The sequence below is a fragment of the Stegodyphus dumicola genome, chromosome 3 (genome assembly GCF_044657685.1).
Source record: "Stegodyphus dumicola isolate Sdum_Otavi_A_Nest chromosome 3, ASM4465768v1".
Lineage (NCBI taxonomy): Eukaryota > Metazoa > Arthropoda > Arachnida > Araneae > Eresidae > Stegodyphus > Stegodyphus dumicola.
Genome location: NC_140770.1, coordinates 242,673,427 through 242,689,415, shown reverse-complemented (window position 1 = coordinate 242,689,415; position 15,989 = coordinate 242,673,427). Strand labels below are relative to the sequence as shown.

Sequence of the window (15,989 nt, the reverse complement as noted above, 5' to 3'; positions counted from 1 at the left end):
ATGCTTGAAAATATTAATTTTCTTAGCATATTACCTTTCTTTAAATCTTATTTCGTAATACACTTTATCTTATACACGAAACACCTGTAGTGTTTATTTGCGTTTCCTATCATGTTCATTCGTAAACCTCAAGCAGTAATAGACCTCTATTATATGTGGCCAGCTTCATGCTGGATTTCCTAATACATGATATTCTCAAAAATTTGTAGATCATATTTACTACAATCGCATGCAGTCCAGCTGAGAAACTATCGACAAATTCTCTTTAAGATCAATAAAAAAGCATCTTTTTATGTGCAAAAGCTGCCCTGTAGCCACTAACTAATCTTTACATTTACAAAGTATTTTAGCTCAGCGGAATCTACAATTCGTGTCCATGGTTTTGTTAATAACGAACATGTTTAGGGCTTGTTAGCTTATTAGGCTTGGTTAGTGAAACCTTCGTGTCAATGGATTTGTATGGGAGCTAAGTGATATTTTTGTTTCGGTATGCAAAATAACTGTGAGGAATAGTTTCGCCACAAAATTTGTATCTCCATTGTAAAATCAGAAAGAAAATCGGTTATAATGTTTTAATCTACTTTAGTCTTAGTTGAATATTTTAATACAACGAATAATTTAACAACCTTTTCGTTGGAAATAAAACTCGCATAAAAATACATGAGTGACAGTTGCTTGGTTGGAATCAATCTGATTTTATAGGATATTACTTTATATTCCAAAATTTGCATATAACTTAAAACACTATACTTTTTCATATAAAGCATTTATGCTGTAAATTAGCATACCTTAAATAAACTCTAAATAAGTTTAAGGATATGAACTGCTTTGAAAACACCCAGGTGTTACAAAAAAGACTTTTAATATTATAATCTAACGATATATGTTTTCTGTATTTTTTGTGCATTGAACGCAGAAAAATCTTACAATACCTCATATGGTAAAATGAATTTTATGTCTAAAACGAAAACTGTTGCTGCATTCAGAGTTTGGGGTTAGTGTGCTTGTATGTGAATATACACAAATAAAGCATTCTTCTTAAAGCATAAATATTTATTAAAGTAAAGAGTAATTGTATTAATGATTCATAAATAAATAGCATAAATATTTCTCAAGGAGCAAAATAATAAATAATTCTTAAAAGTTATCTTCATTTTACTCAACACATATATCAAGCAGGACTCTTAAAATTATTTCATTTTTAATAAATTTTCCTAACTTTGAGGATCATAGTATAATTTGTGAGTTTATGAAATACATTAATTGCACATAATTTTAAACATTAGAGAAAATACATACTATAGCTCGTAACAGAAGAAATGAATGAAGGAAATAAATGTAATGACTTACCAGGACCTTGGCCATCATATTCAAAGCCTTTTATGAAGATAGTTTTGTCACTGGCAATATATATAGTTCCTTTAACTCCATGAGCATATGTTTTGAAATCACCTATCTGTTTGCCTAAGTAACGCGTCTGACCTGAAACTAAAGAAGAACCATAAATTAACCTCAGTTTCAAAACTTACTAAGCAAAGTTTATCTTTTATATGAAGTTAAAAATTAATTGAAGATCAGTTCCAAAATTATTTGTAAGTCCGAAAGTCTGAGAACTAGGGGAAATTTCTGACGATATAAAATAACTTAGCCTGCTGATTGACAGAAACTGGTTGTAAACGGTTAAAATCAGCAGTTAAATGGCAAAAACTGATAAAAATTTTTTTTAAATATATAAATTAGTAAAATTGCATTCTAATGCTATTCTAATGAGTATTAAATAATGTGTATTAAAATATAAAATAATTATTACTTTAATCAGCATGCTATTCTAATGAGGAAAAAATAATACATTTATTCTGTTTCAAATTACTTACGCCATCTTGTTTCCACAAAAATATGTGCCTAAGATTAATATTTAATATTAAAAGTAAAGAAAATTGTCAAAATATAAGATCACGCCTCATTGGCTTATTCTCCCAAGCAAACCAGTCAGATAAGTTTCATTATTTAAGCCACAGCTAACCATCATTCATTGCTTGTTTTATTAAGCTGATATAAAAGTTGGTACTAGGTAAAGTCTCTAATACATGTCGATCGCAAAAGCGTATAATAACGCCAGACGTCATATATTATTTTAATCATTTAGACTCATTCACTATTTTAAATCACACTATTCGGCTTTGATTGCTTAGTTTTCCTTATCCCCAGGATTTGCTCCTTCGGAACTATCTTTTGCGATCATTACAGAAGTCTTTAGTCCTTCAGTCTTTGGATAATGCAGAAGATGTGAAACAGCATTACAAGACTTTTTTTTTTTTAATTTTAAACCAAAGAATTTTTACCAAAGAATTTGCATTTTGAGAAAAACGCTGCAACTTATTGTATACAAATGGCCAAGGCATTAAAACAGGAAAACAAAACATAAATTCAGTTGTAAAACGTAAAACAATGTTATTGTAACACATAATAAGTATAATATAGAATCGATGAAAACAAACAATTTTAGAAGACAGACTTTCGATTCTTAAAACATAGTATAAAGTATCTGTTTAGAAATATTTCAGAAATCATCTCTGATAAGGTATTTGAATTAAAGAATACACAGATACTTTGAAATTACAAGTAGACTGCAGTATAAGGTGGAACAGACTAAAACGTTGTTTGCAATTTTTCATAACCTTTCATTTTTTTATAAATATTATTCGAAATTCAAGAACATGAAAAAGATGAAAAAAGAGTACTTGTGACAAATAATATCATTATTTTTAAAAAATAAAACACGTGTTCCAACTGTTAAAAAACCTATTGCTATTGCACTGAAATCCTAAGATATGACTGTTGTCTTGCAAAGCCTTTTGAAATATGGCTGATACTGATAGCTAATGATGATTTTGTAAAAGTTTATGAGAAAGATATTAAACCCTGAATCAGACAATAACTCAGTGCCATATGCTAGCTTATATACGTAATCCAAAGAAATATTATGAACATTAAATTATCTATTAAACGGAAAGAAATTACTGGAACATTGCTTCATGATGCAAAACCTACACATTATGACTTATATCATAATTTTGTATCAATATTAACTTTTTTTCATATACATATTTCGGCAATGAACTCTTACAAAATGTTTTACCTTTTGCATTGTGGGCTAGTTTGAAGAAAACAACAGCAAATAAAAATTTCGCAACACAATTTTTTTTTTGGTACAGTTGTGACACAGGCTGAAAATACTGCAGGGATTTAAAGAATATTCTTCAGCTTTTCATTGAATCATAATGAATTGAAACATTCTATGGATTTTGAAATAGCAGCTAAATTTGTCTTCTGCTATATATTATTGCACGGAAAATTTTAAGTGGAACATGAGTGGCTTCGATTGAGTAGTAGTAACTTCCGCCAAGTAGCATTTGAATAAATATTGTAATCAATGCAGCTGAACTCATTCTATTTTAAAATACAATTTTCTATACTACTCAATATATTTTGACCAATGTTTCAGTTATTTCATAAGTTTTTGCCAATTACTTTGTAAAGTCATTATGTTAATTGGAAGCAGAAAAGATGAAAAATATGCAACCGCCTTCGCCGGGAAACGAACCACGGACCTCTGGAATATCGGCCCAGCGTGCTACCGTTACACCACGAATGCACGCTAGGGAAGTGGGAGAAATACCTTATAACTTTATGACGGAAACTAGCTTTGCCATGCTGGTTGTTTTAATCAATTCAGAAACTTAACAAATCACTGCAGCAGAAAGTTAACAAACTGGAAAGAAGTAGTTATAAAACTAAGCAAAATTGTTCCACACGGTTTTTCAAAAAAGTTAAGCATGTGGGGCAAATTTTGAGCTTACTTCAATTCCAGTGATGATGGCTGTGGTTATAGAATGGAATACTTAAATATCACACGGTGGAGAAAATTATGTCTGCAAAAGTATCTAAATTGGGGATTGTTTAAACATAACGCGTTTATATAAGATCAATTACTGTTCAAAAAAGAGACGGCATGGACGTTCAGCATGGGCTTGTTGTCATCCGTTTCGAAGAACGAGAACCTGTTAAAGATGTTGTTTTTTCCGTTGGTTCCTCTGTAATATCTCGCCTTTAAAAGCAATTTCTGGCGAATTGGTTGGTTGACGTGAGATGTGTTTCTGGTGATCCAAGGGTTATTTCACTTGCTGATGATATGTATATGCTTTATAAGTTATATAATTAGCTTATGATATATGATTGTATGTATGCTTATATAGGATTGCGCTTATAAGTTAAGCGCAATCAGTGAGCAGCCGTGCTAATTCTAAGAGCATCTACAACAAATGAAATGCCAGTATTTGCATATAATGTGCAATAGAGCCTCCATATGAAAGAATCATAATCTCAGAGTGACGAATTTATGTCGAAGAATTTGTGTCCCTTTAAGCGTCAAAACCTGAATAGAGTCATCAGCATTCGATTAGAGAATCAACTGAATAATTCAGCATACTGGTACTAAGATATGACCCAATTTTTTCTGGACCTGAAAGTAAATACACTGGAATCTTGAGAAAAGCAGGAATAGGGAATAAGTCCACTAGTGGTCCTTAAATACCAACTCTTCAGTACTGGCAGTGTAATGGTATGGATTGGATTTTCACTAAGCTGTCACAACGACTTGCACGGCTTTGAAGGAGGTATTTTGAAACCTTAAACCTATCGAGATGAAGTCCTTGACCTCATTGTAAGTCTCAGCAGTTGGTTACATATTTATATTTGTAGATGATTTTGCACAGACACATAATATAAACTTGAGTGAATGAATATCTTGAGTTTGTTCGCATGAAGTAATCAGTATATTCATCTACCATTGAACCATCGAAAATCTTTGGATCTATGTATGCGCTATCGAAAATCTTTGGGATGCACTTGGATGTGCTCTCTCTTCCTGCGAACTGCCTATAACTACTATCACGCTCGTGGAAACTGCCCTGTTACAACAACAGCAAGACCACTTGATTGAATATATGGAACGTTACTGCAGAGCTTGTACAAAGATCACATCCTTATTAATGTCAGTTTCATCAGTTTTTCAAATTTAGTTTCAAAAATGCGTAAAATGTGATGTCCATACGTAAATGATTATAAAATCCCTAAAAATATCTTGTTTTCTATTTTCTATTATTCTTTAGTCATGAATATGTAACGGAATTGCCTCTTTCCTTGTGAAATTAGAAGTCATCAAAGCTTTCAGTAGAATCTAAGGAAAATTTGTTTGCGTTTTCTTTATGTAAAAACATTACAACATCGGTGTTTTGATTCCTGTGTGCAAAATCGAATATAGGATGCCACTACTTCATGACCTCAGATTCTCAGAAATTTCTAAATCTTAACATTTTAAAAGTTTAACTACTTTCAAAGCTTTCTTATTTGCTGAAACATTTTGTGAGAAGTTGTTTCCACTGAAAATAATTTTTTATGCTCTTTTCTATAGTTTCGAGCTGTTCTTCGTTTGCAAAAAATCGAAAATGCTTTCTCAATGCTTCAATTTAATTCGAACCTTTTAGAACGCCACATAGCTATAATACTTAATGATATATAGCACTGCAAATTTCATATATTAAATATTCCCTAATAAGAATGTTGTCTTAGTGGGTTTAACACTTTCGCCGTCCTCTCCTGTCCGCGGAAATTTACCCCCCCCCAGCGGCCGTCTGTTTTTCGTAGCGTGTATTGTTGTTTCCTCTGTACATCATAACTTTCCATACATGACTTTCCATAGTGGATGAATGTCAATGAATATTAAGAAAAATTATAAGGAAATAAATCATAATGGAAAAATAATAATATCTCTGCTTATTTCTAACACCAGGATAATTTGATAACATCTGATCCAGGCGGTCCACTCCTCCCATTTTGTTGTTGTAATCTTTTACAATTATTGGTTTTTTTTACAGTTCTTTTCCGTGTTCCAACATCAGTCATCGAGTTATTATGGACTCTTCTCATGAAACGTATATCCTTCTTGTCTTTCCAATTCACAACCTCGTTTTTTCTCTTTTTCTGCTGAGTAGACGTTGAAGCCATCTCTCACTGTAGAACAACAACGTTTGAGGCGCGTTACGGCGGCCCTGCAGAAGTTTCATTTGAACGCGCTAGACGCGTTACGGACGACGAAGAGGTTAACAAAGAATAAACTACATTTCTAAAACCAAATGAAACACTACAGTTAAGAAGAAATTAACAGGGAGAAAATTATTGCCTGCTTCGGTAGTTCACTAGTCAAAGTATTTTACTGCCAATCCGGGAATTCTGAATTCAATCCTCAGTCGAAGCGAGCTTTATACATCTTCTTTCCCATTGTTCGAGATTCAGTGTAAGTAAGTTTGTAAATACTATATGAATAAAATAAAGATAATTTCTTTAATACTGATGGGGGTCCCCAATCAAAACCTTGACAGATTACGTTGGGCAAAATACAAGGACATTTCGACTTTGAAAGGAAACGAAGAGCCTTTTCCATATTCAAGCTTTATTCAAATAGTTTAAGGGAAATTAACCTTAAGTACATTCACGATGAATAAAGCTTTGAAGCTTCTCAAGAGTGCTAGTTGGGCTGCAGTTACGCAAGACAGCGTCCTACTGCGTTTTATACATGTTTTATTGTATTCAAACTTAGAGAACATCAATATCATGATTCCACAGCCTTTGTACTGATGAATTTAACACATTATTTTTAGGCTTATTGTGTACGTTTAGCTATCTCGAGATCTCAAAAGACGAGACTCATCAGTAAAGAGAATTCGTCTCCAGTCCATGTTATTGCAATCACGATTACCTTTGCACTTTTACAACCGAACGCATTTCACAGCCCCAGTTAGTAGGACACAAATCATAGGTGTCGTTATACACTGTCTTCTTTTGTTCTTTATGCAGCCTATCACTTACAGCATATCTGTATAATCGAATTTCTAGAGTTGCAACGATCTTCCTCGTAATCTAGGTTGATGTTGCACGAATCCAAATCCACACTATTCTAACTGTTAACTGCTGAACCTCTAAAGACAATCAGACGCCTTATCGTCTTTTCTTATTTCTTCAGATCTCTCTAAGTCAGAAAGTTTTAAAACAAACCACTTTATTTAGTTATTAGCTCACACAATCTGTATAATAATAGAAAACCAATCTCTGCAGCTTACAGGAAAATCAGAAACAAAAGATTAAAGTAAAATTCATAAAGTAAATTTTGCAAGGGGTCTTCAAACTTTGGTTCATATCTTCAAACATTTCCGGATAAATTACGTCTAGCAAAGCTTAAGTCGAAATAAATAATCCAGTTTTACTAGAAGAACCAATAGCGAGAGCACCAACAACTGCTGCTGAATCCTCTCCTTTGAGCTCAAGAATTCAGTACTTAAATGCATTAACTTAATTTGCCTTATGGTAGAATCCAACGAAAATAGAATGGAAAGTAAAAAAAAAACCGTAAAAGACCTGGTTAATAAACGTAAAACCCTACGACGTAGGTTGTCTTATTTCTTTTAACTTTCGTTTCCAAACAACGGTTCGGAAAGTATGTTGCATTTTCGATCTTCTCCTAATTGGCTGCATACATCACCTGTGTCTTTAAAACTAAAACTGTTTGCTAATTCTTGAACGGATCCTTTTTGCTATTTTTAGGCCTGTATCGGCGTCAGTTCTGTATCCATTCTCCTTAGTCTCACGCGATTTCTCACAATCCGTCAAATGCCTTCTCAGAAAAAATGTCAAATGCTTTCTCACAATCCGTCTAATGCCTTCTCAAAAACGTATTCTACTTTCTATACGCGAAACGTTTATCCAACTACTCGTGAACAAGCCTTCGGATTATAATTTAAAGCATTCCCTTGCACGCCTTTCCACACACTTTGGAAGAGCGAGCACAGATGTTTGCATGCTTCTATGTAGCAAGGGTGAATCCCATTGGACTACATAATTGACCTTGAGTCAACCAATGACCTAGCATTGGACTTCATTTAATAGAATTAAAATAAAACACCTATTTTATTTTTCTTCTTTTAATTTTTTTTCGCCAGTATATCCTTAGAGAGATTATCAAATTAACCAAAGCCACCTGAAATTGCCATGTTATCGAACTAGCAGAGTTCTGCTCCGTGGGATTGTCTGTTCAACTCATGGAAAGAGGAAAGAAATTTGAATCTAGGAAGCTGGGGGCCCCTTTATGGTCTCTCAGAGGCCTTAAAATTCTGATGAAATTTTCCTTCAGAAGCCAATTTAGACAAGGCTGCTATATACTACTTATGGAGAAGTCATGGGGGGGCTCAGCCTCGGGGGTTCTTTTTACCTTCAAATGGCCCTGCTAATTAGTTTTAGTTCTTCCTCCAATAAAATAAGAAATTGCCTTGAAGGGCACGTATTTCGTAGAACAGATTCACAATTAGATCAAAATTTGTAGGAAATATTAAAATTTGGGTCAGATTTCCAGATGAATTTCGTTGCTTCAACATTTCAAAAGAAACTGTGATCAAAATAGATTTTTGCAATAGCATAAAACGTTCGTTTCTGTCTTATTTTCATGTTGTAGAAAACTTTTAAAATTAGTTACAGTTTTTATTTTGTCTTTCATTTTTTATCATCATTATTTTATGACTTATAAAACAATGGTTAAAATCACATGTTTTTTAAAGTAAAATCATAAATTCCTCAGGTAAACTTTTAAGATATATTAGATTTCTTTTCTTTTAAAACGCTGATTCATTTCATAACTTTAGTAAACTTAAGTCACAAAGATGTTTTAGACTGAAAAAAACTACAATTTTTTATTGCAAGTTTCGAAAGATCATAATTTTAAAAAATGTCGAAATAACCATAATACTAACTTCAATTATATTCTGCAGGGATCTTGTCATTAACTTGTATCTGAAGCCTTTTTATTTTAATATGTGTATAGCTCATTAAGATTAATTAAAATTATGATCACATGAGGAAACGTCTGCTTTTTGAAATATAGTAATGCAGGTCACATAAATTTCCGAGGCGTTCGCAGAAAATGTGGCAAAAACATACATTGCGGACGAAAGCGTCGCGGAGAAAACAACACAAGGCGGGATTATCGTCATAAAAAATATCGTGAGAAGAAAGACAGCAAGGAAAAAAAAAAAAAGTCTTCGTGATATAAAACATCTTCGCCGAAAATAAAGCGATTCAAAGGCATTGCAATTTTAAAACACCATCGTAAAAAATAAAACACTTACATCGCATGACGATAGCATCGAAGACATTTGTTTTTCAGACAATTTTTTTTTTTTAAGTTTGCAAATGCATATTCGCATAATGATTTGTAAGCGCAGGTGAGAATGAGGAATAGTTTTATTTATACATTTCATATTTTTGCATTAGTTAACATTTTTTTTTGCTTTCTTTTGGGAATAAAATATTTAATTATTTTAAAATGTCTCAAACCTAAAGCAAAATATTGTTAAATTAAATGTCAGATCATAGTTGAATTTCAAAATAATTAGACTGAAATTTCTATAGTAGACAGTTAGAAGAACAGAAAGAGAGAGAAATGAAACTAGACAGAGTAACAGTATTCTTAGTGAATAAAAATTCAAAGAGTTTAAAACTACTCTAATTCAGCAGCCCGGTTTTAGTTATCCATATCAAGAAGAAATACCTTATCTGAACCTACTATATGTTATAAGTGGAAAAGACGTATGGTCCTTGTTCTATTATCTGAAAACTTTTAAAGGTCTGAATGGTGAGTTAGTGCCATATGTATAGGTCACAACTACTATTCTACTAAAAGAAAAAAAATCTTATTTAAGGAACTTCATAATGAGCCCGACGGAGAAATCAAAAATAGCCTTTACATCTAAAATCATCCTGTACATTTTATGAGGCATTTTCATTTTTATTCTTTATTTATCATTTATTTTTTATTTGGTCTTGAATTTTGTTCAATCAAATGTCCCGAAAATCTTTCCAACTTGTAAATACCCTGTTTGTTTCTTGTAAGTATGAGATCCACCAATAGTTTAGTGGGGATGCTCGTTGAATACTGGGAGTTCGATTGCAGGTTAACAAGTTGGCTTGATGACTAGCTTTCCGAATGTGTAACTAGAATGCGAACCTGTTTTCATTAGAAAGCCTTCCATGAGAGCATTCATCTTTTCAGGCAGATAGCCCTCATGTGGTGTGCCGCAATCTAGTCTAACTTGTAAGCATAAATAACTTGTAACATGATATGAGATTATAATGGATGGTTTGGTTTATTTAATTAAGGTAAAGCATACGAGGGCTATTTGCCTAAAAGAAGGGAGGCTTTCGAGAAGGAATTTCTAAGGGAAACTGGCTCGTATACACGTTACACATGGCGAGAAACACGAAAACGCCTGTGCAGTCAGCCCGTTCGCCGGGATTCGAGCCTCGAACGAAACTAACAGTGTTCAGCGACTTTACAGTTCGGCCACTGGTGGGCTTTGACATGATATTATAATGATTTTGCAAACGACATACGAGTCGAACATAAAATACATACATATTAAATGTACTTAGATTGTATATTGTACTTATTTACAAACAAATTTGGCTTTCAGATCGACCGTGTGACAATAATTTGAATACTCCCGTCATAAGAACAGGGCCAAGACAATGGTGAAGCGAAAGAAATACTCAGCTTGGTTGAATAACTTAAAAGAATGCTAAATTATGAACTTATAACGTTGCGCGCCTCCAACTTGCACGCAACCAAGAGGTGACTGTGAAAACTTGTATAAAAGATAGAGCCTTGTGAAGGGTTTAAGTCCCTTTTTATTCAACGTAATAAATTACAATTGCGTTGTCTTGACGCTTACAGACGGTGCCAACTCGGCAGTCAAATAAAAATAATAACCTGAAAAGAAACTAAAGACAAGATTCTAACTACGAGGTTCTCTAAAATAACTAACTCACCGCGTTTTACAATACCGCTGCTAATTCAGCAGACTTGAAGCTCACTGGAACGATTAACACTACTTCCCGCCAAGCACATAGGCCGCAACGCGGGGTTCTTCAATTCTCGCTAACTACCTCCGCGCTCGTGCAGTAAGAATATCACACACCGAACTCGTTTCCTTCTATTTAAATCAGAATACTTGCGCTGATAATTTGAATGCTTGCGCGTTCTACTCAAATTTACATATTCTGGCATTGGCAGTTCCAGGGGAAAGTAAGGCTTGACAGGAAAGATAGTTTAAACTTAAAATAAATGTTAGTTAAAATAAATATAAACCCTACATTTGCCGCTGCCAGAATTTGGAAAACTTGGAAGCAGGTCCTACAAACGACCTGTTGTAAGTTTCTCTAATTCTGAATTAATTGGCGAGAACCTCGTTTACACAAAAAAAAAAAAAATATCTTATGTAACCATTTATATACTAAAATTCTGTTGATCTTATAAAGCTCTCTTCTTACAGCCACTTTTCCTGGACTTCATCAATCAATCTTGGTCTTTCCTTCCAGCATCTGGAAGGAATAAGTATCAGTATCTTTCTACATACATTATAATTTACACTTTCTTGACACAATAAATTTTTGTTTTTAACGATTCGTTTTTCTTAGTTATTGCTTACTTCACATTCATTCAATTTTCAAGCATTAATTTAACTTTACCCTGGCTCTCCACCGTGTGTGGTGTCAAACGGGAATATTCGTGTTTTAGTCTTACAACACTTCCCCTAACCACCATGATTTGTTAGAATTCAACGACCAATTAGACACACCTTACTCGACATTCTACAACTCAATGAGCTACTTTAATATTCTTAAAACTTCAAATGTAGGTGGAGAACCCTACAAAACACATTCATTCTAACTTCCCCCTCATTCATCTTTAAACATGCAGGCTTTCGCTCTAAAGCATGACTTTACAGTTTAATACTTAAATTTTGACTTCATTGCTTTTAAGCATTCACTTTTAGCATCTACAATTTTATGCTTCTAGACTAAATTCTACTTTTACATAATATTCAAGTATTTACGTACATTTACAAAATTTAATACATATGCTTTTTACAATTTACCATAAAATGAATAAGAGAAAATAAATTTTTACTTTACTCATTCTTCGCCAAGCTGGCGGCACTGAAACTAAAATTCTTATTAGTACAAGAATACGAAGTTATTTTTATCTTCGGCCAAATTTTGGCTTTAACATAACAGAATTAGTCTTTCGACTAACAGAAAATGCTTGTTTTTAGCTTTTACACTTAAAGAAAATAATACTTTTGCCTTAGCTAAATAAAGTAAAACAAAACTAAGTCTCAACCGAGACATATTGACTTTCGTCAAAACATAGAACTTCGTACTTATGCATAACATTTCGGAACAAAAGAGAAAAAAAATTATAGAAGGTTTTAACTTATCTTTGAGTTTTCGATGCTTGAAACTCCGTCATCCGTTTTTGGCAAAATTGATCCCAAGTTAGAGGTTTCATGGATGTCAATCTTCTCCTTATTGATCTCCGAGTGTCGTCCACGTTGCTTTTTCTTTTGCGTCCTCTACATGCTGGCCTCTTGACGGAGTAATCGTCTGATTGTTGGCCTTTCCGTTTCTGCCTGGGACGGCTGGTCTTGACGTCCTCCGGTCTGGAGTCCTTCTTGAATTTCTTCTGTTCCTCGTATTTTTGTGCCTCCTGCTGGCGTTTCAGTTTCCGGAACGGCGGCCTTGCTGGCACCTGACTCTGTGGCCGTGTGCGCGTTCTCCTTGATGTGTAATTTCTCCTGCTATCCTTTGTAGGTGGTGTTTTTCTCTTTACCACGGTTTCTTTACCCGGTGCATCTGTATTTTTGTTTTTCTTAAACGCTGGAGTTTGAAAATTATTTTTTCTTTTTGATACCGACGTCCGGGTTGTAGAAGTGCTAGGTCTCTCTTCAGTTCTCTGTTTCTTGGGTGGTGGAATAGTTGTTGTAGTCTCTGGATCTTCTATTTCGTTTAGACTTGAGTCCTGCAAGAAACTTTTAAGGATTTCAAAATCATTTGGATTATAGTATTTTTTCACCTTTTCGGGACTTGCTTTACAGATTTCCCCTCTCTCGTTCTTAAGATATAAGACTACTCCTTTGATTTCCTGAATTACATAGGGGCCTTCAAACTTTGGAGCTAGCTTTGCCATAAAATTGTCTGGGGCACTTGATAAGGAAAATTTCCGCTTCAATACTTTATCCCCAACTTTAAAATCTGCTTCACGGCGTTTTCTATCGTAATATAGTTTCTGCCTATTTCTTGCCGTATCCGAGGTTTTAAGCGCTTGATCAATCAACTTTTGCACATCTTGTTGTTTAAACTCCTGCTCTCTTTGTTGCACAAAGAATAATTTATCTAAAGGCGTAATTAATTTTCGGCCTAAGAATAATTCTGCTGGAGTTTTTCCCGTAGTATCATGATGTACCGTTCTTAAAGCATAAGCTAATTCATTTATGTAGCCATCCCAGCGCTTGCGATGTGTGCTCACGTAACTGCGAATTATTTTTACTATGTTTTTATTAACTCTTTCTGCTATGTTAGCCTGTGGTCTATACGGAACCATTTTGATATGGCGTATGCCAAGTCCATTGCATATGTTTTCAAATATTTGACTAATGAATTGTTTTCCGTTATCGCTAATGACTTTTATCGGTGCACCGTATTTTAAAATGTATCTGTGTAAGAATGCATCTGCGACTGTTTTGGCTGATGCGCGTTTAAGTGGAACAATTTCTATCCATTATGAAAAATGATCTACTATTACTAAAAGAAAACGATTTTTATTCAACTCGCTCTGGGGGAAGGGACCAAGAAGATCTATGCCTAAAATTTCATTCGGAAATGTAGCGCGAATGCTATTTAAGTACCCGGCCGGGCTGTAATTAATATCATTTATTAACTGACATTGATTGCAGGACCTGACATACGCCGTTACTATTTTGTATAATTGCGGGAAATATACCGCCTCGCGTACCCTTTTTAAAGTCTTTCTGACCCCGAGGTGGCCCGCTGTTTTTTTTTCGTGCAACTCCCTCAAAATGCTTAATCGAAGCGAGGCTGGGATGACTGGCTTATACTCAAGATTTTCGTTCGTTGTTTTCGTATAGAATAATAAATTATCTATTATTTCATAGTTTTTTGCTCTATTTCTTATCGCATCGATATCTGTATGCTCAAAGCCTTCGGGGTCTTTCAAATAAGCATAGATATTTCCAAATTCAGGATCAGCTTTCAGTTCAGTAATAACCGTATCTCTAGAATCTAAAATTTTTTAAGTCAACACAGCGCATTTAAGCTCATTTCCTTCGTCGTCCAGTTTTATACGAGAAAGTGCGTCAGCTACATTGTTTTCCTTACCCGGTTTATATTTTATTGTGATATTATATTCTTGGAGTTTTAAAGCCCATCTTATTAACCTGGGCGTTAGGTTTTTCCCCGAGTAAAGTCTACCAACAGCCGCATGATCCGAAAAGACTGTTACTGGCGATTTGCCGAAATAAACTCGAAATTTGTGTACAGCCATTAATACGGCTAATGTTTCTCTTTCTGTAGCTGTATAATTCCTTTGTGTCTGATTCAACGTTTTACTAAAAAATGCCAGCGGATGGTTATTTTGCATAAGAACCGCATAGTCTGACGCATCTGCTGCAATTACCAGGTTTTCGTCCCCCTCAGGGAATTTTAAAACAGGGGCATTAATAAGCGCTTCGGGTACTTTGAGAATATGTTTCCCCTCTCGCTTTTTCCGCTATTCTGCGATTTTGAAACTTCACCGCCAATTCGAAAAGTTCCTGCAATGTGCTTGGGTTTCTAATTTCAAAGTAGTCTTGGACAGCGGGTAACAATCTTGGTAATATTATTTCAATAATCTCCGCATCGGGTTTCTTTCCATACAGCATATCCGTTAGCTTGATTTTTCGTAGAATAAAGTCCGTCAATTCTGCTGTATCCCGTTGATAGAAACTATATAGCTCGGCTTCCAGCCGTGCGCGATCTTTCACTATGGGGAAGGCCTTTACTAACGATTTTTTGAAATTTTCAAATATATATGTCGGGCTTCCAAATTCCCCTAATAAAAATTTACCTATATTTTCCACCATAGCGCGGCCTGTCCTCTTAGTGCTGATGTGGCGATGGCAACTTTTTGTCTTTCAGGCACAGGGTAGAGCTGAAAGTGGTTTTCTAGACCTCCGAGAAATACCGCCACCGAATTTTTTCCGTCGAAATGGACGTTTGGCTTGATTGATGCTCTCAAAGTCTGGACCAGGTATCCAAATCCTTCTAACTGCGTTGTCATTTCTTGGTGTTGTCCAGCGGCTTCCATCCAGTTTTCGGCCATTTCAGTTCGATAAGTGTTCGGGCGCCAATATAACGTTGCGCGCCTCCAACTTGCACGCAACCAAGAGGTGACTGTGAAAACTTGTATAAAAGATAGAGCCTTGTGAAGGGTTTAAGTCCCTTTTTATTCAACGTAATAAATTACAATTGCGTTCTCTTGACGCTTACAGACGGTGCCAACTCGGCAGTCAAATAAAAATAATAACCTGAAAAGAAACTAAAGACAAGATTCTAACTACGAGGTTCTTTAAAATAACTAACTCACCGCGTTTTACAATACCGCTGCTAATTCAGCAGACTTGAAGCTCACTGGAACGATTAACACTACTTCCCGCCAAGCACATAGGCCGCAACGCGGGGTTCTTCAATTCTCGCTAACTACCTCCGCGCTCGTGCAGTAAGAATATCACACACCGAACTCGTTTCCTTCTATTTAAATCAGAATACTTCCGCTGATAATTTGAATGCTTGCGCGTTCTACTCAAATTTACATATTCTGGCATTGGCAGTTCCAGGGGAAAGTAAGGCTTGACAGGAAAGATAGTTTAAACTTAAAATAAATGTTAGTCAAAATAAATATAAACCCTACAAACTGCAGGGGGGAATTATTTTAAAAGACAAAATTATTTAAATCCGAGTTAATTAATCCACGTTATTATCTGTACCGA

The 15,989-nt window shown here is 34.7% G+C and overlaps 1 protein-coding gene across 1 annotated transcript in view; it reads right to left on the bottom strand.

Moving 5' to 3' along the window:
- LOC118185604 (protein Skeletor, isoforms B/C-like) overlaps positions 1-15,989 on the bottom strand; it is a 124,423-nt gene that overhangs the window by 89,533 nt on the left and 18,901 nt on the right. Inside the window, exon 3 of the mRNA XM_085812491.1 lies at positions 1,351-1,488. Within this exon, the coding sequence (XP_085668617.1) occupies positions 1,351-1,488 (138 nt within the window). The remainder of the gene's footprint in view (positions 1-1,350; positions 1,489-15,989) is intronic.